Below are 24,368 nucleotides of genomic sequence, written 5' to 3'. Positions count from 1 at the left end.
TCAGTAGCCAGTGCTTCCATAGATGACTGCAAATTGATTAACAATTTGTTCCTGTGGCTCCCCAGGGCCTTGAATTCACCCGGCCTGTCTGATCTACAGTTAGTAGGATACATCTTTTTCAAACATGAGCATGCCTCTCCTTCAGACTTCAAGGATTTTTTCCACATGATAAACTTTCAAGAATAATAGGCAGTGATGCTACCATTAACACCTATCAATGCCTGAAGTATCAATGGCAGGAGAGAGAGGAGACAGACGATCATAAGGACTCTGTGTTACGTGTTTAGGAATGAAGAAATGAGGTACTATTAAAGGGTGGCCTTAATATAACATTACACTAGCATTTGGCCAGGAGATCCAGTACTTACAAATCCTACCTTGGCCTAGCCATCTCACCTTCTGGTGGTCTCTAAGAAAATCAGATGCTGGAAGGAAGAAATGTAATGTTTAATTATTATGGTGGGAGTGGCCCAAACCTCAACAATACCAGAAGAAGAAAAGGAGTCACAAAATGCCTTCTTCTACTATAAGCTCATTTAGATCCCAAGGCACAAATCCTCAAAAGCATGACTTAATCCACATGCTGGAATCTGACCAATTAACTCAGCACTCATGTTGCATTGAGTAAGAAATAAGGGAAAGAACTGAGAAGATTTCCTTCCCATTAAGGCCAAAAATACGAATTGAAAAAACTATTGCATCTATTTGATATCAAAGTTAAATTTATTCTGGGATCAAACCATAGCTTCCATTAGTAATGTCTGCTTTGAAATAGTCTGAAATATTACCATGGTCCTGTTCATACCCAGCCAAGTGTTGCTTTAGTTAAAATGAATTAAAATTTCAGGTTTCTGTATGCCGTGCTCTGGAATAAATATAAGAAATATATGTCCTACATATATTCCCTATATTTCCTGCTGTTTTTCTCATTATAAAAATACAGGGTGCTTTCCCTGTACCTTTTCCTATATTTTCCATTAAATAAATACATACTGATCTTTCCACTAAAATAAATACACATCGATCATTTGTTACATGATGGATGATGTGCTACGAGCTGGAGATCTATACATGCAGACAAATGGTTCCTGCCCTCAAGGAGCTTACAAACAGACTTATAAATAACACACTCTTTATATTTTCCTGAGTTTTACTTCTTTCAGTCAACAATACACTTTTTGAGACTTATCCATATGGCCTATGAATCGGTCATTTTTTTAAAGTGCTATATAATATTCCATTGTGCAGATACACTACAATTTATGCATTCTATTGTTGATTGATATTTGGGTTCCCTTTACCTCTCCTCCTGTCCCTTCTCCTTCTCTTTCTGAAGACTTCCTCCTTCCTATAAATTTTGGCTATTAAGAACAATGCGGCCATGAATAATCTTGTGCATATTTCTTGGTGGACTAAGCACTCATCTGGATGTTTGGTATATGCCTAGGAGAGGAATGGCTGGGCTACACAACTGGCATGTTTAGAAAAATAAAGTCTACATGCAGAAGTATGTGCATACAGGCAGACCCATCGCGGTGTGGTGGAACCAGCAAATTGCAGAGAGAAGACCACAGTTCTAGTCTTTTGTCTCTCTTAGCTCTCACATGTGTAATGCATTATGTCACTTAAACAGATATAATTCATTTTTCTATTTCACATCTTTCATTTTTATTTCTCTAAATCACCTATTATATTTTTCCTGCACTTCATTTTTACACACAGGCAGTCATACTTGTTACTAGAATGCTGCCATACTTTAAAATGACGTTAGGCATCTTCTGAAGCAGCAGAGGTTAGTACTTAAAAATGCTATTTGCTGCCTTTGTAAGTTCCAAGGAAAAGCACAAAGTTAAGACTATTTGGTAGAGGCTTTAAGTAAATCAGGCAGAAACTTAAAGAGGCTTTTATTGTAAGTGTACCTTAACATTCAGCAACAACAGGAGAGCAAGGATCTGACAGCTTTTAGTGGAATTTTGATAATGTTCACTTATGAATGTTTGTTTGAGCTCACTAGTGTAAACTTTCTGTGACATTTATCTAACCATGACCTTTTAGTTTAGGAGTACACTTATCACCTACGAAATAAATTTGTATCCTAAAATACCTTCTTTCCAGCATTTGGTAAGGAGTATCTGATGAGACCCGGTTGCCTACAAGGTAAAATTCAGTACATTGGAGCTAAAGTAGGGACAAATGAGATTTGTTAACCTTAAAACTGCAATGTCTTTTTTTTTTGGAAAATCTAAAATTTAGATGGAATATTATCAGAAAGATAAAGAAGTATGAGAAAGGAAATACAGACAAAATATTGATAATACTAACAACAGCAACAAGACAGCTGAAGAAGTATCAAATAATCTGTGGCTGAAGCTGTCTTCGCTAAAGAGACTATGATTTTTTGAAAAAATTTTTAACGTTTATTTATTTTTGAGAGAGAGATGGAACACGAGCAGAGGAGGGGCAGAGAGAGAGGGAGAAACAGAATCCAAAGTAGCTCCAGGCTCTGAGCTGTCAGCATAGAGCCCGACGCGGGGCTTGAACCCACAAGCTGTGAGATCATGCCCTGAGCCGAAGTCGGATGCTCAACCGACTGAGCCACCCAGGCGCTCCTAGAGATTATGACCTTTTTAAAAGATGGAACTTACATTTTTTAAAAAGAAGGAAAAAAATTTTAATGAAAATGAAATTGAGGGGCGCCTGGGTGGCGCAGTCGGTTAAGCGTCCGACTTCAGCCAGGTCACGATCTCGCGGTCTGTGAGTTCGAGCCCCGCGTCGGGCTCTGGGCTGATGGCTCAGAGCCTGGAGCCTGTTTCTGATTCTGTGTCTCCCTCTCTCTCTGCCCTTCCCCCGTTCATGCTCTGTCTCTCTCTGTCCCAAAAATAAATAAACGTTGAAATTGAGTAGTCACTATTTGATATGAAGCTTTACAGATGTATCTGTTAGTTTTTGAGCACCAGAGAATACAAACAGTAGGTCTGATGGAGGAGCCTATACTAATTCACAACCCACTAGAGTATCCCTTGAACATAATAGGTCTTTTACGACAAATAAAAACTTTAGAAAAACATATTATAAAAGTAAGATATGTTCATGATTTTTAAAAAGGAAATACTATAGAATAATATGAAGTAATAAGTGAAAGGCCTTGGCCAGTTTCCACATGTCTCCCCCTAACTCATTTCCCCGATGTATCTAAGTTTAACAGTTTAGAACATATCCCTCCATATATTTTCTATGTAGATATTGTTAAATATGTAAAATATGTATTTATTAATTTTTAACACAAATGAAACCAACTGGTATATACTATTCTCTCCTATAACAGTATCTCATCTTTCTGCATCAATAGAGACAGCATGGTATTTCATTGTACAGAGATGTCTCATTTAATATATCTTGGCATGTTTGTGCAGGCATATCTGCAGGGCAAACTCCTAAAAATGAAATTGTTAGATCGAAGTATAAGCTTAAAACACTTTTTTGAAGGATATTACCAAATTGCTCTCCAAAAAGTGGTCAATTTTCATCACCTCCGATGGTGTATTTTTTTATTGCAATATATTTAACATACTACATTGTGTAAATTTTAGCTGTACCTCCAGTAGACTATTAAGAAGTCTCTGTTTTGAGGTGCTTGGGTGGCTTAGTCAGTTAAGCGGCTGACTCTTGATTTCAGCTCAGGTCATGATCTCATAGTTGGTGAGATACAGCCCCACAGGCTCTGCCTTGACAAGGTGGAGACTGCTTGGGATTCTCTCTCTCCCTCTCTCTCTCTGCTCTTCTCCTGCTCACACACAATCTCTCTCAAAATAAATAAATAAACCTTAAAAACAAAAATGTATCTGTTTCTCCACATTGTTAACGGTATTGGGTATTGTCAATCATTTAAAAAATATTATTTGGAGAGGTAACAAACTATATTATACTGTTTTAATTTGTATTTCTCTATTTGTTAAGATCAAACATCTGTGTTTTTTGGATTTGCATATTATCACACTTTATCCATTTTTCTATTGGGTTGTTTGTATTTTTCTTATAGATCTATGACTGTTCTTCATATATTATCTAAGTCATTCTTTAATATAACATGTATGCATGTATATATATGTGTGTGTATATATTCACCAAGTTACAAATATTACTCCAATTTGTTTTTTAAGTTGTTATGTTTGTTATATAGACCTTTTTATTTTATGTGCCAAATTTATCTTTTCCACTAATGGCATCTTAATTTATCATGCTTTAAAAGTCTTATTCTATAATTATTTTTAAAAAGAAAACTATTTTTTTCCTACTATTTTGGTGGCTCCTTCCATCCTTTTTTTTCTTTCTTTACATCTCAATCTTTGAACAATGTGCACATTTGCATAAAGAATAAGGTGAGGGGGGCGCCTGGGTGGCTCGTCGGTTAAGCGTCCAGCTTCAGCTCAGGTCATGATCTCACAGTTTGTGGGTTCGAGCTCCGTGTCGGGCTCTGTGCTGACAGCTCAGAGCCTGGAGCCTGCTTCAGATTCTGTGTCTCCCTTTCTTTCTGCCCCTCCCCAGCTCGCACTCTGTCTCTCTCTCTCTCAAAAATAAATAAACATTAAAAAAAAATTTTTTTTTAAAGAATAAGGTGAGGATTGTGCTATGTTTTTTTCCACGTGGCTCAGGAGCTGGCCCATCACTGTTCATCTAACAGTCCACTTTTTCCTCATTGGCTTGAAATGCACCTTCATAAAGCTATGCTTTAAAAGAACTTCAGTGTTCTGCTACATCACAAGGTCCAGTGTTCCTTCCCCAGAGAGTTAGACACTTTGAATACCAGTGAATGAATGTTACAGGATGTAAATTCATGCCATTTACCTCCTCTTAGCAGAAACAAAAATATTTTGCCTCACATTACAGTCCTTTGCAAAATCTTTTCACATAGTAGCAATGAGGAATTTGTATTTCCATTAGTCTTGTATTCTTCCCTGCAATTTAGGTAACAAGATTTTTGTTTTTGTATGATTGAAATACAAAAGCAAGCTCAGTCTTCATTTATAATACAAGACTCCCCCACAGAAAAGGAATACTTATAAAGACTGAAGGGATTACTCAGAAGTCTTTTAAAATTGATCTGAAAGCCTCCCTCAGGTAGCAACTCCATTTAGGGCTCGGTAAATATTTGTTGAGTAAATAAAAATGTCAGTCTCTTAGAACTATCAAGGGAAGGAGGGGCTCCCTCTAGACCAGCACTGTCCAACTGAAGTATAATATGAGTCACATGTGTAATTTAAAACTTTTAATAGCCACATTTAAGAAGATAACAGGTAAAGTTAATTTAATATATCTTATTCAGTCCAATTTATCCATTATCACTCAACACGTAATCAACATAAAAAAATTATTGAAATAGTTACATTCTATTTTTTGAAATCCAGTGTGTATTCTATACTTATGTCACATCTCAACCTGGAATAGGCATATTTCAAGTTCTCAGTAGCTACACATATTGAAGAGTACAGCTCTGGACTCTCAGGAGTTGATGAAGGGGAGAGGAACTACACCCAAGATGGCTGTCTCCTGAGGCTGATTAAGCACAACAGATTTGCCAAACAGAGAAAAAACAACTGAAACTACTCCCCTGACCTCCCCTGGCCCACGTTTGTGAAGCCTCGTGAGCCCTGAAGTTGTTCACTGGTAATGAGGGTTACTCCTTTACCCAGCAGGGAAGTGAGGAACACAGACTCAGTACAGCCTTCATGACATCCTACAGGGAAAAGGATTTTCAAAGTAACTGCCCCAATGCACTAAGTTAGGAAGGTGAGAAACATCAGTTATTTAGCTCCTCGCTTACCTTTTTTAAGTGTTTATTTTGGCAGAGAAAGACAGAACATGAGTGGGGGAGGACTTGAACCCATGAACCGTGAGATCATGACCTGAGCCAAAATCAAGAGTTGGATGGTTAACTGACTGAACCACCCAGGTGCTCCTGGCTTAATTATCCTCACCTCTGTTGGCCCCAGCTGTTAAAAAATAAACAAACCAGAATTTTCTTTTTCAGGTTGCTGATTCTGAAATATAAGGGACAAAGGGAGTGTTCACTTCATTGAAAACCTAAACAGAATTTTAGCTGTGGGAGCTATATGTATAAAAGATTGTTGAAGAAAACCACAGGAATTGAGGCGCCTGGGTGGCTCAGTCGGTAAGCGGCCGACTTCGGCTCAGGTCATGATCTCGCGGTCTGTGAGTTCGAGCCCCGCGTCGGGCTCTGTGCTGACAGCTCAGAGCCTGGAGCCTGTTTCAGATTCTGTGTCTCCCTCTCTCTGACCCTCCCCCGTTCATGCTGTGTCTCTGTCTCAAAAATAAATAAATGTTAAAAAAAAAAGAAAGAAAGAAAGAAAGAAAACCACAGGAAAAGCTCTGAACATAAAGTTGAAAGGTCTGGGTTGGAGTTAAGTCTCTCCTCATTGGCCAAGTACTCTTGGGGAGACCATTTAAATTCCATGGCTTCAGTTTCCTTCGCTGTATAAAACAGGGAAGGTAATATCAATTCTGTATACCCCAGGTAAAAATGAGTACAGGATAAAGTGCTCTGTAACCCGTAAAGCTCTATATGAATATGAGTTATTCTCACTGTTCCCAGAGAGATCCCAGCTGGTCCTTCACATGCTCCATTGCCCTGGGCAAGTCACTTTTTTGTATGTGTGTCTCCTATTTGTCATATGTAACCTGAAGTTGGACTTAATGATCTGTAAAGTTTTATTCCTATGTAAAGTAGTGTGATACCTTTTCTCAACCCAAATCAAAAACATCCTATTCAAAATACTCAGAGGCAGAGACCTCTTTGTCAAGTATAAAGCCCTCAGGCCCAAGGTGACCAGAATCAAACATAAAGACTTTCACTCATTCAAGTGTTTTTTGAGTGACTATTATAAGCCAGGCACAGTACTGTGTGGGGTAAATGGGACACAGAGAAACAACCCCACCCCCGACTTGTGAAAAAAGAAACCTAGGAAATAGCACAATGGATTTCTAACATTGGGTAGGAGGTGCAAATTCACCTGTCAGCAGAGCTCATTCAATGAGACCAACAGGGAGCAGTGGACTGTATGGTACATTGGCAAGTGTCTGTCCTCTCTCAAGAGGCAACTGCTTGCTGGTGTCAGCTGATTTTTTTTTTTTTAAGGAAAGCTAGAAATTTAGGCTTATGTAAAATCTCCTGATTTTTCCATCTTAACAATGAATTAAAACGAACCCACTCTGTAAGCCAAGCATAAAATTCATATGGAGTCATTGTCTAACTAGGGAAGAAAAAGTATGGAAGATAGCAGAAGCAGGAGGGAAAAGCAAAAAGGCACTCAGAATTTCAGGTTACAGGGGCACCTGGGTGGCTCAGTTGGGTAAGTGTCCGACTCTTGGTTTGGCTCAGGTCATGATCTCATGGTTCATGAGCACATACTCTCGCTCTTTCCCAAAATAAATAAATAAACTTTTTATTAAAAAGTTAAAAAAAAAAAAAGAATTTCGGGCTACAGAAAGGCCTTGCAAAGTTTCCCAGACCAACCAACCAATATGGCAGAAATGAAAAAGGCAAGTAGTTACAGGGAGATTAAGAATAGTGGTTGTGATGGTTAATATTATGGGGGAAAAAGAAAAACTCGTGGTAGATGTCCCGGGGAGAATAAAACAACAAAATGAGAGCTACGAAAAGGCAGTTAGTTGGCAGCCAGGAGGGCAGTTTCTGGGACTGAAGTAGCCAAAGCCTAACAGTAGGTAATCAGAGGCACTGAGCAGGTATAAGTGATTCTTATGAGAATTTTGGCAGGGAAAGGAAGGAAAGAGGTAGAATCATAACGTGAAGGGAGTGCAGTCAAGGAAAATAGTTTTGAGGTGAGCAAAAAGCTGCTCATTTCCCTACATAAAGGGGAAGCCAGGAGGAAAGCAAATAACTGAACTGCAGAACAGAAAAGATACATATGATGTGACCAAGTTCCTGCAGAATGAAAGGTTTGGGAGGAGGAGACAGAAACTCAAAGGAAAAGAAACACTTCATCCATCAAGATGACGGGGAGACTGTGAGCAGCAAATATGCAGAAGAATTCAGAGAGAGAGAGAGGAAAGCTCTACCCTGACAGTTAAAGCTAAAGAGTCAGTCATACCTGTTACTTCTGAAACAACAGATCTACAATCTTACTATGGTGTCAAGGACTGAGACCAATGGTTATTTAGAAGTTGGGCTCAGTTCAGTTCTCTGTGCCCACTGACTCTAATACTCTAGGTTTTGTGTGGGTCTCTTTTGGTGTGGTATTCATTCACCAAATGCACACCACAAATAAGAAATGTCTATAAACCAAAAGGATACATTCCACTCATACATTTTATTTTCAAGGACCTCATTACCAGATGTAGCAATACTACATCTGGAATAGGTATCTCAGAAGGTTAAGAATATGCAATTGCCATTAAATTCTAAGTAATAATTTGTCAGTGTGAAATGACACACTGACAGAAATTCCACAGTGATACATAATCAGTTAATAAACTAGCGAATGACTATTTCTCCTGCCCTAGTACCTAATGTGTGTTTGTGTGTGTGTGTGCGAGTGTGTGAGAGACAGAGAGGGAGAGAGAAAGAGAGAGAAGGGGTGGAAGGTTGTAAGGCACAGGGAGGAAAGCTAATCGCCAAGAAGGAATCTGATACAGAAAAATACTGAGAATAATGACTATCATGAATTTGCACTTTTGTTTAAGATCTTCCTTCTCCTCAGCCTGTAGAGAAAGTTTTGCTTCACACACATGTGAAACCTAATAGGCACACTGCCACTAAACACTATTTTAAAAGACAATGCTGTTTTACAACACTTAGGAAAAATTTTCCAGAAATACATTCAATTTCATTTTAGAGAAGCATGTTCCTCAGTGGTTTAATAATCAAGATGCTTCTGTTTATGCCATTTATATGCCACGTATGTGCACAAATGTGCAGAATAAAGTAGAATATCCATTCAACCTTCTTCAGGATACAAGACAGAATTTAACCTGTGTTAATTAAAATGAATCTAATTTGTTTCTTAAAGCCTAGTTACCACCAAATTTAGGATGTATACAGAAATATAATAATATTTTTAAATATCAATAAAATTGAAAAGGTCTTATAATGGTTTTAATTAATGTGTGATTTTTCTCTTAAAAAAAGGCAACCTCAGATATTTGAAATTGTGGAATAAAGAGTCATTTCTGAAAATTAACCTTTTAAGTGTTAGAATTTAAAAAGCTATCATTATTCTTGCTGAAAAATCAAAATGTCCTACATACTTTTTAAGCAAAGCTTGCTAATAACAGTGACTCTATACCAGTATTTGGAACTCTAGTATTCCATGTGCTGTAAGGCTAGCACAGGGCAGAAATGTGGGGCGTCAATGGACTGCAGAATGGAGACCACAGTTTGCTTTTCAATTACTGGCTGTGTGTCCCTAAACAAGACACTTAACTTGTTTAAAAGATGGGGGAAAAAATTAACTACATTATGATTTAGCTACCAGCATGTTTATTATGTAGTAAAAACCCTGATGATTAGTAGTATTATAATAACATAGAGAATGGCAAAATCATGTGTTAAAGCATAAGGGGAAAGAATGGAAAGATATTTATCAAAATCATGTGTGATAGGACTAAGGGTTATTTGTTTCCTCTCCAACTTTTCCACAATGTGATTATATTACTGAAATAAAATCATTAAAAATATTCTTTATGTAAGATGTGGCTCCCAAGGAACACAGGAAAGCATTAAATCATCTACACACATAATTATATTCTTAGCATGTGCCAGATCTAAAATGGTACAAACTGAGTATCATAGATGTTCGAAGCAAGGAGGAAGCTGTTTGTTCTGTTTTGTTTCTGCACAGGAGAATTAGGAAAGAAGGACTTCATGAAAAATGACAGTATTCACCTGGACCTTGAAGAAAGAGTAAACTTTCTACAGATAGTTGGACAAAGAAATATCCCAGATGAGCTGTAAAGGCAGCAATTCCAAACTATGTTTTCCAGGAACAATCAGTAGATCAACTTAGTGAGGGCCCTGGTTATGTACAGGGGGATACAGCCAGGCTAAGTAATTTGAGGGTTCCTTGGGGAATCATTGTGGATGTTAGACACCAGTTGGTCATTATCCTCAGTCTCTGATGAAGGCACCACAGGAGACCTGCATTTTTATGTTCTCCAAAGCTACTCAGAGTACTGGAAACTGCCCATTCATGCAGTGAGAATTCAATAAACATTAACTGATCTTTAGAATCTCAGCTCCCAGAGTGTTTTCTTGATAGGAAACTTTTAAATTAGAAAGGGTTACTGAATAATAGATGGAGTGCAAACTGCCTTAAATAAAGTTCCTTACCTAATTTAAAGGCCTCCTTGTCAGATTGAATCTAGTCAAGTTGCCTCGAGCCATATGTATTAAGCAGTTGTTCCTGCAGTCCAGAGAAGACCTGCCTCTGCCCTTAGAAATTCAGAAACCAGTGCTCATTTTTCCTTCTGTCATTGTGGCAGAACGAAAAGGCAACAATTACTTGTATCAAGCTAATAACATTCAGAAGATAACAAAACATGCACTATGAGATGGAGCCCACTGTGCTAGGGAAAAAAAAAAAGCTACTTCAATGTATTTAGTTATTAGAATTAAAAATGGCAGTATGAAAGAAACATCAAAATGAAGTAGGTATTGCTAGGAGAGCTATTTAAAAAGAAGCCAGGAAGCCATTAAGGAAGTAAGGCTTATGCATGTCCTCACCTGAAAGAAAAGATGAACTTCAAAATATAGGTCACTGCCAAACCACAAGCATCCTGGAGCACTAGCTGCAACTCTGCCATTTCAAGAGAAATGAACTTTTTTCCTTTTACTTAGGAATGGACTTTTTGCTTAGTGATAGCCCTTAGCAACCAATCATGTACAGGTAAGAATAGCTTCAGTTTTTCAGAATCAATCATATTACTTGACAATTTTTATAGCTTTATTGTAAATTCCCCCTTTGCCTTTAAAAGTCCTCTTCTTTTCTCCCCACTTCAGAACACATTTTCAATTCCTGCTCGAATCTGTGTCACTAGAATTGCAATTCTCAGACCCCAGATAAAAGCCTTTGGTTTGCCCTTCAGTCTTGCTGCATATCTCATTTGATATTACGTGGTGTCAGAAGTGGGATCCAAAGCAGCTGACCTTCACCTCCACCTCTGCTGCTGTTGTGGATTCAAGTAAGGTGCCTACAAGAGTTCAGTGCACTCTGTTGTCTCCTGTGTTTTGGGTTACAGTAGTAGTCCTCTTGTTCCTGAACCTCCCAACTCAGTCAAGGTTCAGGCTCTGTTTTGGTGTCCTGTGTTGCCAGCCTTTACTAACAGAAGATTTTCTGTTGTGTCTCTGGTAAGTACACACTCTTTGTTAAAATAGGTAGTTCACTGTCTAAAGAGGAGGCTACTAATCAGTCCCCTCTGGAATTCCCGCTGGCTTTATGTATAAAAACTATGCACCTTTGTCCTACAAATGTTTGTCATGCTGAATGATGATTACTCAGGATAACTTACAATTGAACTGGCTCACTTGGGGCTCTTTTGAAATTCCTAAATTGGTTTATCTGTGCAGCCAATTGAAAGAGGTTGTAAGACAAAACAGCCTGAGTGGGAAGCCTATTTTCATTGGCATTTCAAGGGCTCTAAATGCATAAATACTTCCAAAAGTGTTTTCCTCCAGAATGCTAACTTGAAATTAACCAGGGCTAATTCTGAGCTGTTTCAGAGACTTAGTAAATTGGAGGAGTCTTTCAAAGGCTCCTCTGATATCTCTGCTCATATTCCCTTTGCTCCTCCTCCTGCTTGCTCACCACCTCTCTATCCTTCACTAGCTGAACTTCCTTACTCTAATGACTCAGATCCTGAGCCACCAGCCTTTGCCACTCCCTTTATGGTTAAACCTAATATAAGTGGTTCAGGGATCCCCCTCCATGATCTCTACTCTTTGGACAAAAATGGAACTCTGGGCTATTACTAAAGAGTTCCCAGATCCTAAATATAATCCTGTAAGTTTTGCAAAGGAATTTAATCTAGTGGTCCATGCTGAAGATTCAGCTCTTCTGAAGGAAGAGCTAAAGAATGCATAGAGTAAATTAGAAAAATCCTTTCGAGAATTTCAGTAAGTGGAGAGCAATTGACCAATTGAATATTCTCAAACTAGCAAAAAAAATACTTTATAGTGATTCCTAAACTTTTTCCTAAAATTATTGATTGGGAAAATACCCAACACTTCACTCAAAACCTGAGGAAGTTATGATTAATCACCTTGAAAGAATCTAAAACAAATATTGTCTAGATTCAATTAATTATGAAATGCTCACCTATTTATTTATTTATTTATCTATCTATCTATCTATTTAATTTTTTAACATTTACTTATTTTTGAGAGACAGAGAAAGACAGAGCATGAGCAGGGGAGGGGCAGAGAGAGAGGGAGACACAGAATCCGAAGCAGGCTCCAGGCTCTGAGCTGTCAGCACAGAGCCCGATGCGGGGCTCGAACCCACAGGCCGCGAGATCATGACCTGAGCTGAAGTCAGTGGCTTAACCGACTGAGCCACCCAGGCGCCCCAATGCTCACCCTGTTTAACTCAACCTTCCTGAACAGGTTAAATGAAGAACTAAGCACATTTGTTTAACCTAAGCAACTTAACTGGGCCATTATGGATATTTATAACCTAGTCAACTTGCCTGAACTAGCCAAAGGATCCAAAGAAAAAATTGAAAAGTCATTCAAACTTTAAGTATCCATATTCAAGCTACCCAAATAATGAGCTTACAAATGCAACATTTAACAACCAAATCTATCTTCCAAAATCCACCAGTCAAGCCATCCATCCTTAAAGGGGTTTGCCACTACTGTAAAAAGCCCAGACACCAAGAAAAGTTTTGTTTACAAGTGAAAGTCTCCTATAAGGCCAATAGCCTCAGAAACTATGATTTCTCCCAGGAATTCCAACCTAAATACTCCCAACAGTAGAGATGCCCTGAGGATTGAAAGAGGATTTTTCCCTATGCTTTTGACTACCTGGGGAAAACAGACTTACCCATTGGGAATGAGGTAACTAAGGCTCTAACAGACACTAAAGCCATATACTCAGTCCTCATCTCCACCAGCCTCACCTTTCCCCTTTCTTGGAGTACTAAAACTACACAAATGGTGGGTGTTTCTAGTCAACCCATGACCATTTCAAAATTCCTTTTCTTTCAACACAAGCCCAATGAAGGAACTCATCAATTCCTTTTAGTTCCCTCTGCCTCTATTCACCTCCTAGGACGAGATATCCTTGAGGCATACAAAGCTCACATTTTTTTTTTTTCTCAAAAGACAGTTTTTACATCTCCAATTGACAATCCTCAAGAAGACTTGTCCATAGCTATCACAGTCTTCTCAGGCACTATAATTGAACCAAATCCCTTCCTAGATTCCATTCCACCTGAAATATGGTCTAAAATCAAAACAGAGGGGGCACCTGGGTGGCTCAGTCAGTTAAGTGGATGACTCTTGATCTTAGCTCAGGTTGTCTCAGGGTTATGAGTTCAGACCCTGCATTGGGCTCCATGCTGGGTGTGAAGCCTACTTAAAAATAAATAGATAGATAGATAGATAGATAGATAGATAGATAGATAAAATGCAACTGACATTGGGTACATTCATTATATACTACCAATACAAATATAAATTGAGGAAAATAAGCCCCTGCTTAATATTCACCAATACCCTTTAAATGCAGACGCTACTCAAGGAATTGAGCCCATTATTGAGGAATACATTAAGCAAGGTCTCACAGTTCCTCATACAAGTTCTTGAAATACTCCTATCTTGTCCAAAAACCTCTTGGAAGGGAATGGAGGTTTGTCCAAGATCTGAAAGCAATAAACAACACAGTTATACCTCAGCACCCAGTCGTGTCTAATCCTCACAACTTTCTTTAAGTCATATGACCAGAAAGTAAATTCTTTGGAGTCATGTATCTGTGTAGTGCCTTTTTCAGTATTCCTATCAATTCTAGAAGGTAGTTCCTATTTGCTTTCACTTGGGAAGGACAAGTACCCTTGGACAGTAATGTCTCAGGGATACACTGAGAGTCCAACCTATTTTTCTACAATCTTTATCATCAATAAAGAGTTTCGATATCAGTCCTCCCTTCTATAATATGTAGATGACCCCCGTGTTCAACTTCTGGAGAGGCATTTCTCAAGAACAAATTCCATCTCCTTCAAGAACTAGCAAAAAGGAGACACAAAGTATCTAAAGAAAAACTTCAATCCTATAAATCCCAAGTTAAATATCTGGGACATTTGATCACTGACCATGGCCTTCTCTGGATCCCAAAAGATTTCAAGGTATCTCGTGCCTTCCTGCCCCTAAAACCAAAAGACAATTCAGAGGGTTTTTAGGGTTGGCAGGATGTTGTAGAAATTATATCCTAAATTTCTCTACCATGGCTTAGCCCTTCTATTCCCTTCTTACACTGACCAAACAGAGACCTTTACATGGGCAGCAGGATCTCAGGAAGCCTTTAATAAGATAAAGCACAGAGCCTATACAACCTTCCTGCCCTGAGGCACCCTATTGATTACATTTTTCCCTTTTGTTCATGAGAGAGAAATGTAACTGTTGACTCTTAATTGATTTACAGGAACCCCTCTTGAAAATATTGAATTAATTTGGTTTGCTGATGGATCTTACCTAAAAGAATAAACAAGTCAATATCAGGCTGGTTACAAAATTGTGTCCTTAAATGGAACAACTGAAGCTGACTCAATGCCCCAAGCAACTTCTACCCAACAGGCAGAACTTCATGCATTAAGTCAAGCTTGCATCTTATCCAAAAATAAAACTGCCAATATTTATACTGACAGCCAATATGCCTTTGGTGTTGTCCATGACGTTGTATTATTTTGAAAACAAAAGGTTTTCTGACCTCCTCTGGACAGAAGATTAAAAAAAAAAAAATAGCGCTTATGTTTTAAACCTTTTAGGAGCCATTCAACTACCTAAATCTCTACCCTACAAAAACCAAAAACTCCAACACACTCTATGACAAACAAGAGAAAAGCATTTGGCTGATGCATCTGCCAGGAGAGCAGCCCTAAATTTAGCCCCTAAGATAATCAGGGCATCCTTAACCTTGGCTGAGTCCTTTATCAATATGAAGGACCAACTTCTAACAGCATATTTGGCTGCACAACAAAGTAAGAAAAAATGTGTTGAACAAGAATGCAAATTTAAACCAAAAAGAAATTTATGGGTAGGTCCAAGTGGATGGCCAGTCTTCCCTGACTGTCTGCAGAGAAACAAGTATTAACAATAAATGTATATCATGACTTTTAACGATTGGAACACTGACAAAATGATCTTATGGGGAAATCAGTACTACTGGAAGCTGTCTCTCAAAGTCGGTTCCCAAGTATACCAGAAATAACAAATTTGTTCAAAATAAATCCCTAAAAACCCATTCATACCTCTACGGAATATTTTCCCTATCTTAGGTCCCTTTGTTATGTGGCAAATGGATCTCATCCAGTTGCAGCCTTCTTAGGGATACAAATTTGTATTGGTAATGATCCGTATGCTTTCTCACTGGGTAGAAGCATTTCCATACCACAGAGCCACAGCCTCATCAGTGAGCAAAATACTATTGGGAAAAAAATATTCTCATTTGTAGAATTCCCTCAGAACTCCCTAATGACAGAGGTTTCCATTTCACTGGTCAGGTAATTCAATCTGTAAAATCTGGCACATCCTACATTTTCATTGTGTTTACCATCCCCAGTACTCAGGACTGGTGGAATGCACCAACAGGATTATCAAAAATCAATTGGCAAAACCCATAGAATCCTTTAAAGTGCTTAGGCCCAGAGCTCTGCCCTTGGTGTTGCTCAACAGGAAAAAGCAGGTTGTCACCCTTTGAACTAATCACTGGCAGACCTATGAGACTAGATGGAAGGAATATATGAACCAGCTTTCCGAAAAGGAGACCTTTTAATCTACTGCAAGGAACTCATAAACGCCCTCAAAACTAACTTATAGCTCATAGAGTAACCTTTTCACAGCATGCTCCCAGAAGACAAAGACATACATTACCATGACCTGTAACCTGGTGATGATGTTTATTGGAAACGTCATCTCCAGGAAGATACCTCACAGCCAAAGGACCATACCAAGCATTATTAACCAATCTCTGTGCTGCTAAACTCAAGGGTACTGATGCATAGATTCATTTTAAAAGTGCATCAGCTCCTGAATGGTCATCTGAAGCCACTGGGGACCTTACATTTAAAGGCTCCAGACAGCCCAGGACCATCTTGAAGACTACTCAGCCAGGATTAGAAGCATATGACACCTGATACAGACTGCTTCCCAAGAATCTGGACCAGGCCTGTATATTAAACCCTTTAGCCAATAAACATTCATGAAATATTTGGTATCCTACTCCTTGTTACAGCAATAACTGTACTCCACTTGATTCTTCTTTTTCCTCCTGGTTTCAATTGTTTAACTCTGTTTAAAGGGTTCTGATTTTACTATACCCAAGGATGATTCCCCTGATCCTATTCATTCTGTCCTTAGTCCACAGGGAAACTTGGCATAAAAATACCCTTATTTGGTTATCCCAGTCTATGGCCAAAATAGGAGACTTATCTAATTGTTGGACATATCATCATAAGCCCCTTACCAACTCTATGGTAACTTTGTTATACCTGTCAATAACTTTTCATCCCTTCTGAATTGTACCACAAATCAAACAACCCGTTCAAGCTCCACTTACTGTGTCAAGATAGTTTTGCTGCCAGGCAAAACATACCCCATGATTTTGGGTCCCCCTGTCTAATGGAGTACCAACGATATCCATGAGCCCTCCTTTATCAATGGCTTGAATCAAAAATAGATATCCTTCTGTATATCTTGCCCTGACCCTCTATGTAACACCTTCTAACAACTAGAAATGAGATCTATAGGCTGGGCAAACAAGCCACTCAATTCCTGAAAAAAAAATTACACTAAACTACATACAGATCTCTCATTTGATCATAAACCCTCTTCCATACTGGTAAACAAATCTATAAATAACCATACACTAGCAGGTGTACTTTGTGTACCCTCAGGACACATTTGTCTGTGCATATAAAAATAAACCACAGACATTCAATTGTTTAGACAGACTCCTCGGAAAATGTCTCCTGGGTTATATAATAACTCCATTCACAATTCTTAAATTAATAACTCAAGGTTCCCAGAAACCAGGAAGACAAAAGAGAGTCCTTAATATAATTAAAGGTTAACCTGATGAAAATCCCTCTGAATGAGGACAACAGGTGTGGCCACTCCCAAAACCGTCAACCTAGTTTGGGGGTCAACTCTTTAGAAACAGCCTAGTTTGGGAAAATTTTTAGTTCCTGGCCTGGGATAGTACCTGCATGGAACAAATACATGATATGAAACCTATCCCAAACTATAAACAGAATGGCCAGATCAACTTCCAGAGCCATTAGAGCTCAAAAGAAATCTTTAGATTTTCCCTCCTGTGTGGTCCTTGACAACAACATAGCTTTAGACTACCTGTTGGATGCCCAAGGAGGGATGTGTGCTATCACAAATACTTCCTGTTGCACCTGGGTTAATGCATCCAGCCAGGTGGAATGGGAAACAACTAAGCTTTTCAAACCCACCAAACCCCTAAAAGGAACTCCCTCCCCTGGAATAACAAGCTTGTTTAACCTTAGATTTCCATATTTATTCAGCTGGCTTCCAATTGGGATGGGGACCATCCTAAGAATGGGGCCACAAATAATATTACTCACTGTTTTATTAATCTCGTTGTCTTAATGCAACTATTAACTCTGCATTTCTCAGTGTTGTACAACTCAGGAAACCAAAATCATTGCTCAAAGGCTTCAAATGATACGCCAAGCCTACTCATGTGGACTTCCTCATGCTCCCATCATAAATTTGATAAACTGCTCAAGTGAAGACAGTGCCTAAGCTTTGTCTCCTGAAAACCTCCCTGTTGCATAATTGTGGTCACAAGCTCTCCTCAAACAGATCAAACACCCTGCCTCTAGTTTCCCTCCTCTGTGGGATGTGACTTTCTAAAAACTAGCCTTCCTAGTGCAGAGGACACCTATACCAATGTTGGATGACCTATTAGTTGAGGAAAGATTTTGATCAAAGGGGGAGAAATGTGAAAGAAGCATCAAAATGGAGTCAGTCTTGCCAGGAGAGCTATTTAAAATGGAGCTGGGAGGCCATTAAAGACATTTATGCATGTTCCCACCTGAAAGAAAAGATGAACTTCAAAATATAGGTCACTGCCGAACCACAAGCATCCTGGAGCACCAGCTGCAACTCTGCCATTTCAAGAGAAATGAACTTTTTTCTTTTACTTAGAAATGGACTTTTTGCTTCATGATAGCCCTTAGCAACCAATCATGGCCAGATAAGAATAGCTTCAACCTGTCAGCACCAACCATTAATACTTGACAAACAATTTATGTGGCTTTACTGGAAATCCCCTCTTGCATTTAAAAGCCCTCCTCCTTTCTCCCAACTTTGGAACACATTTTCAATTCCTGCTCAAATCTGTGTCTCTTGAATTATAATTCTCAGACCCCAAATAAAAACTTTTGGTTCGCCCTTCAGTCTTGCTGTATTTCTCAATCGACAAAAGTACGAAGCCAAGCATCAGAGTAATTCTCCCTTACTGATTTCTCAACAATATCTCTAAATTTCATTTGTAAAAATTAATTTATTTCAGAATTGAAGGAAGAAGTGTGGTAAGCAACACAGTAATTCTGCCCTTCTGACTTTCCAACAATTTCTCTAAATTTCTTTTATAAAAATTAATTTACTTTGGAATAGAAGGGGAAGTTTGAATGCCAAGCAGTATAGTTATTCTCTCCAACTTCCCCCTAACTTTCCTGCATTTCTTTTTTACAAAATGATTTCAATTAACTGAACAATTTATTTTGTAATTTTAAAGAAAAAGAATACACTCAAAAATACAGATGATAGAATCTTTTTATACTGCTCAAGCAACTCTCTCTGATATTAAATCAAGAACTATTATTTTGGTCTTTTGATCTCATTATTCTCTAGAGGAAAGGCTTTAGGTTAAGAAAGAAAGTTATTGCTATTCTGAGCTCCTCCAAGGGTCAGTCACCTTGGCAACTTCAAACTATGTATCTAAACCTCTACTTCTTCCTGGAGCACAGATGAGATTTCCCAATTCCCCAACTCTGTAGAGGAGGAAGCTAGCATTCCTTAAGGCCACTTGTGCCCTCTGAGACCTGCACATATGATTTTCCACTGTTAAGGCTGATAACACTTCATTCTATTCCCTAGCCACAGAAACATGTCCCAAGATTCGCCTATGGGTTGCTTCTAAAAGTTGAACACAACAAATAACACCTCATCAAGTTATATACTTGAAATATGTGCAGTTTACTGTATGTCACTTATAACTCAAAAAAGTTATTTTAAAAAAATGAGGATCCTTGACAACAAGACCACCCTAACTCTGCTCAAAGTAAGCCAAAGGAATAATCCCAAGCAGGTGAAAATTCATCCAGAAAGTATTCAGGGATTTTCTGTATGTTAAAGATAAATAATCAGTAGAGGCTTCAAAATCTAACCCACAGAACATGGCTACTATTATTTGGTCTGGAAAAATGCTAGACACAACCAAACCCTCACCTAGCCTCATTAAAAAAAAGATCTCACTAAGGTAACACAACAAGCCTTTTAGCTTTGAGAAACAGAACTTCCTAAAATAACACTAAGATAAATCAATGATGAAATATATGAAATGTATGCCTAGGTTGTATAAATGAGCAACTAACAACCAATAGTTATTGAGAGTCTACTATGGGCAGATGCTGTACAAGGACCTCAGGAGACCAAGGTAAATCAGAATGAAGACAAGGTGCTCTTATCAGGAGCTCACTTTCTACTGGGAGCAGGCAGAGTTAGGAGACAGTAACCACATGAACAAATAAATTATTAAAGGAATAAGAACAGTGGTGATAATAATCACAGCTATCACTTATACAGCTCTTAATAGGTGCTAAGGCACTGCTTGGAAGTATCATTGGAATGAAACCACCCTAGGAAGTGGTTCTATTTTACAAATTAAAGAAAAGGCCCAAAATCAGTTAGTGGTAGAGTGAAAACTTGATTCCAGTCATCTGGATTCAGGGCACAAGTTTTTCTCCATAATCATACCACCAAATGTGTGAGGTAAAGCAAGCAGATGAAAAGGAACTACTGTAGATAAGGTAGTGAGGAAAAGTTTGTCAGAAGAAGTGATATTTGATCACAGATCTAAAAAACAAGAAACATAGCCCTTAATTCTGATAGTGACTTAAGAGTAAAAATAGTTGTCTATTGGGCATACCTACTTCATGCCATCTGCGCAAAAGGAATGCTTATTTTTATATTATATCCATGGCAGAGGCACAGGTTGCTAAATAATTAAATATTTTGGTTGCTGTTAAAAAAACTGGACAAGTGATATTCAAATGAATGACTAAGAACCAACATAAAATGATAAACTTAATAAAATTTATAGTTCACCAGAGTCTACAATACACAATGGTTGAAAAACATCCCAAATCCCACATTTAGCAGTTACTTCATTCAAACTTTTCTGCTTGCTAAGAATCATGTCATACTTGTTCAAATGACTGCTAAACTTGAATGAGTCAGCTCTGAATTAAAGACATTGTTAAAGTCTTCCATCCTATCTTACAGAAGACTGGTATTTTTTAACAAATAAAGAAAAAAGCTACTGGTTTCTTTTTTTAAGCTGCATTCAGTCCTTGACAAATATACCCTTTATACATACTCTGGCATGGTGTCTTCAAGAATTCCCCAGATTTCCCTAAGAGACCCCTACCCCTCATGACTTTCCAGCTTGCTCAAGTCTAGGCAGATCCTATTTAAGCAGAATAGAATCCACAACCTCTATGACTCAACCCCAATCTTAGGAGCTTAAACAAAGGCTCCAAGTGATAAATTCAAGGCCCTTTATAGAGCCATTTTTTGCCCTACTCATTCCCCTCAACCAGAGGCTCCTTCTCTGTTCAAAACTTGAAGAATTTTGTACTTTAATAAGGGGTCATTTGCTTGCAAGTTGCTATACCATTTTATCACCTTATTCTAATACAGATACAGACTGTAGTACACAGTTATGGGATGTGGAGGGAGAAGAGAAAGGACAACTGAAGACAAAAAGGGAAGGCAAACTATTCGAACAGCATTTCTATTTCTATCTCAATCCTCCCACTCAATTCTCTTTACCGACCTCTAATGTTCAGCTCCTTTCAATTTACCCTACCCTCTAATTCCACAGCTGAACCTCTGACCCCATGGTTCTACTCCAGGTCCACAATCCTATCCTCAGGCCCATCCTGTTTAGAGTTTCTGCCGCAACCAAGTTCCTTGAACGTTTCCATTATCAAAGCCAACCAGCTAGGAGTTGAGGGGGAGTTCCAGCTTTTGCTGAGATCAAAGATGTCACTCTGGGACTCAGAATTCAATTGTGAACTCATTTCTCTCATTATATGTGGTGGTGAGATTCTTTTATTTGATCATACTATACTCTGGCATATTCTGGATTACAGACTAATCTGAGCTCCAAACCACTATGCTTAAAACACAGCATGCCAGACCCTTCAAAATATGTTATACATGTGATCCTCCCAGAACTTCTTGGGGGGTAACAGTTTTTGGAGCACTGTGGAAAAAGCAAAATCACTTAACAACCATGGAGACTTAAATGTGTATTTATAAGAGATAAGAAAATTATTTACAAATGGATTTTTATAACACAGCCTGTTTTTACACTGGGGACAGTCTGCACCCTGAAGTGGTTTACAGAGCAAGAGAAAGGCCATTATTCAGGAAAAACGCTCTGTTTTTGATTCCTTATAACTGGCTTTACCCCATCTAAGATTGTCTTGTAAGACAGTCTATACTTTATTAAAATAGTTGAATTTTGGTAAGTTCCTATTGAAATCTGCCTCCCCTCAATTCCCCTAAAGGCTAAACCAGGTGTTACTAATCCCCAGATGCTCTGCTCCTACCAGAGACTTCAATCTGATGGCCTGACATCAAAGAAATGTTCATAGTCTCTTAGAGATAGATGATTTGTTTACCGTGTCTCAAATGGCAAAATTCTGGTTCAAATGAGAAAAATACTCATTTGAAAGAAAGGAGGCAGAAGAATGAAAAAACCTTCCACTGGGTAGATGTTTATCTTTCCAACTTAAGTTAGAATAAATAATTCTAATGACCCGAGTGACTCACAGTGACTCTGGATTTGCCGGGGGTGGATCTTTTACGCCTATCTGCACAATTCTACACCTGCTCAGTAACAAAAGTATAGCAATCCTTTTTCATGCATCACAAACCAAGTATTGGCATGTAATATTGATAATACCTAACAAGTAAAGACAGGCTTTCATTACTAATCTTGTGCTTACCCATGCTTTTCAGTGTAACTATTCAAATACTTGGAAATGCTTATAATTTTCCATGACCCACAGCTAGAATATATATAAATAATGTACAGAAAGGATTGCCTGAGATGTAAGAATTTTTTTCCTGTTGTTTACTTTCAAAGGAGAAAAAAATATTTCAATAAATAGGAACATTTGAAGGGTATGGATAAAATTCAAGGCTCATACATGGTTTGAATTATTTTTCCATGGGTATACAGTAGTCAAACTGATTTTTAATGAAATCTTTGGCAATCTTACTGTCTATGGGAAAAATTGAGTGCTAACTACAATGACACAATTTGTCCTTTCAGTTTTCAAAATCATGCCAAAACAAATGCCTCAGATAAAAAGATGAGAAAATAAGTGCTGGTGGTTTTTCCTTCTCATATGCTTCAGATACATGCTTTGATATCTTAAGCAACAGAATTACTTTCAGTTCCCCCAAACAATCAGTGTTCTCTCTTACTTTTTGGCTATTGCACATTCCAGTCTTCCTGCATGGATGCTCTTCCTGCCATAAAAATGTTCTTCTTCCATTCCTCTTGGTTAACCCTTATTTATCCATCACACAGATATGCGCTAAGAACTCCCATCTTCCAGAATCCTTCTGTGACCTCAGCTAACCCTTTATGGTTGTTTGGGCTGTGTCTCATTCTTTAAAAATGCCTTCAATTTTCAGCAAGAAATTCTTATAACTAAAGGACATGAATGCTTATGATACATGATGTAGGCCTCTTGTAAACTGTCACATCCTATTTCATTTTTAATTTGTGCTATTCTTTAAAATAATAGAACCGTGTTACTTTATAGATACTGCCTATAAAGATTTCACTGAGTCAGGCTGGCCGTAACCTTTCTGGGTAAAGCTGATTAAAAAGGGAGAAGGGACTAAGGTGTTGCTGGGATGACACGGGGGGAAGATTCATTCACTTACTTCATGTTTATTAGAGGCCTACTCTGCAAATCACCATTCTGGTTCTGATGACGTGGCAGATAAGGAAAGAAATAGGTACACAGATACACTCACTTCCCACCTCACTCAGAACGTTATCAACCAAAGCTGGCAAACAGAATAGAACACCTGCAAACAATATAGGTACTGACAGGAAGCATACAGTAACATTTAACAAGACACAGGAATGCTTTCGGCAGGGGGATAAGGTAAAGAGTTTCAAACATTTCATAGTCTTCAGTAACTGTAGGTGGATGGAGGAATTCTTCCTAATCCATCCAGTGATCTGGAACAGGGCATTCCTGATGTTTTGTGTTGTGAAGACGATGATTTCTTCTCCTTCCCCATTTCCTCCTTCTCCTTCTAGGTTTTTGTCTTTCTTTTTTTACCCCAGTTTTACTGTGATATAATTGACATATAATACTGTATTCCTTTAAGGTATACGCACAACCTAAGAATTTGCTGTGTGTACATATTGCAAAATGACTGTTAAGGACTTCGTAATACCCAAATTGCATAATTAAGATTTGTTTACTAAGCTGAATACTAACATGTTTGAATTTTCTACAGATTAACTTACCTCAACATATGAAATTGGAAATATTCCTATTTTGTCTGCCAGCATTCCTTCAGCCCAGTTTTCATCCACTCTGCGGATCACAGTCAGAACATCATCCTGAAGAAACAGCAAACATTAGTCTCTTTGATCCCATTAAGTTCATCACTTAATTTCCCTTTTCATTAAAGGGGCTCAAGTTTCAAGAGTAAATGAATCAAAATGCCATGACCTATCTTTAGTACATGAATCCAATGTTGCCACAAACTAAGTGGCCACTACAACCTGTTGGTTCTTCCAGACCGTTGTAAAACTATAAACTCCTTC

The 24,368-nt window shown here is 38.3% G+C and overlaps 1 protein-coding gene across 3 annotated transcripts in view; it reads right to left on the bottom strand.

Annotated features, from left to right (window-relative positions):
* SH3RF1 (SH3 domain containing ring finger 1) overlaps positions 1–24,368 on the bottom strand; it is a 181,818-nt gene that overhangs the window by 41,388 nt on the left and 116,062 nt on the right. For all 3 annotated transcript variants that reach the window (XM_023252683.2, XM_045055690.1, XM_045055691.1), the window contains exon 4: positions 24,066–24,161. In XM_023252683.2, the coding sequence (XP_023108451.2) occupies positions 24,066–24,161 (96 nt within the window). The remainder of the gene's footprint in view (positions 1–24,065; positions 24,162–24,368) is intronic.

This window comes from Felis catus, chromosome B1, assembly GCF_018350175.1.
Source record: "Felis catus isolate Fca126 chromosome B1, F.catus_Fca126_mat1.0, whole genome shotgun sequence".
Lineage (NCBI taxonomy): Eukaryota > Metazoa > Chordata > Mammalia > Carnivora > Felidae > Felis > Felis catus.
This window is presented reverse-complemented; position numbering and strand designations above follow the sequence as displayed.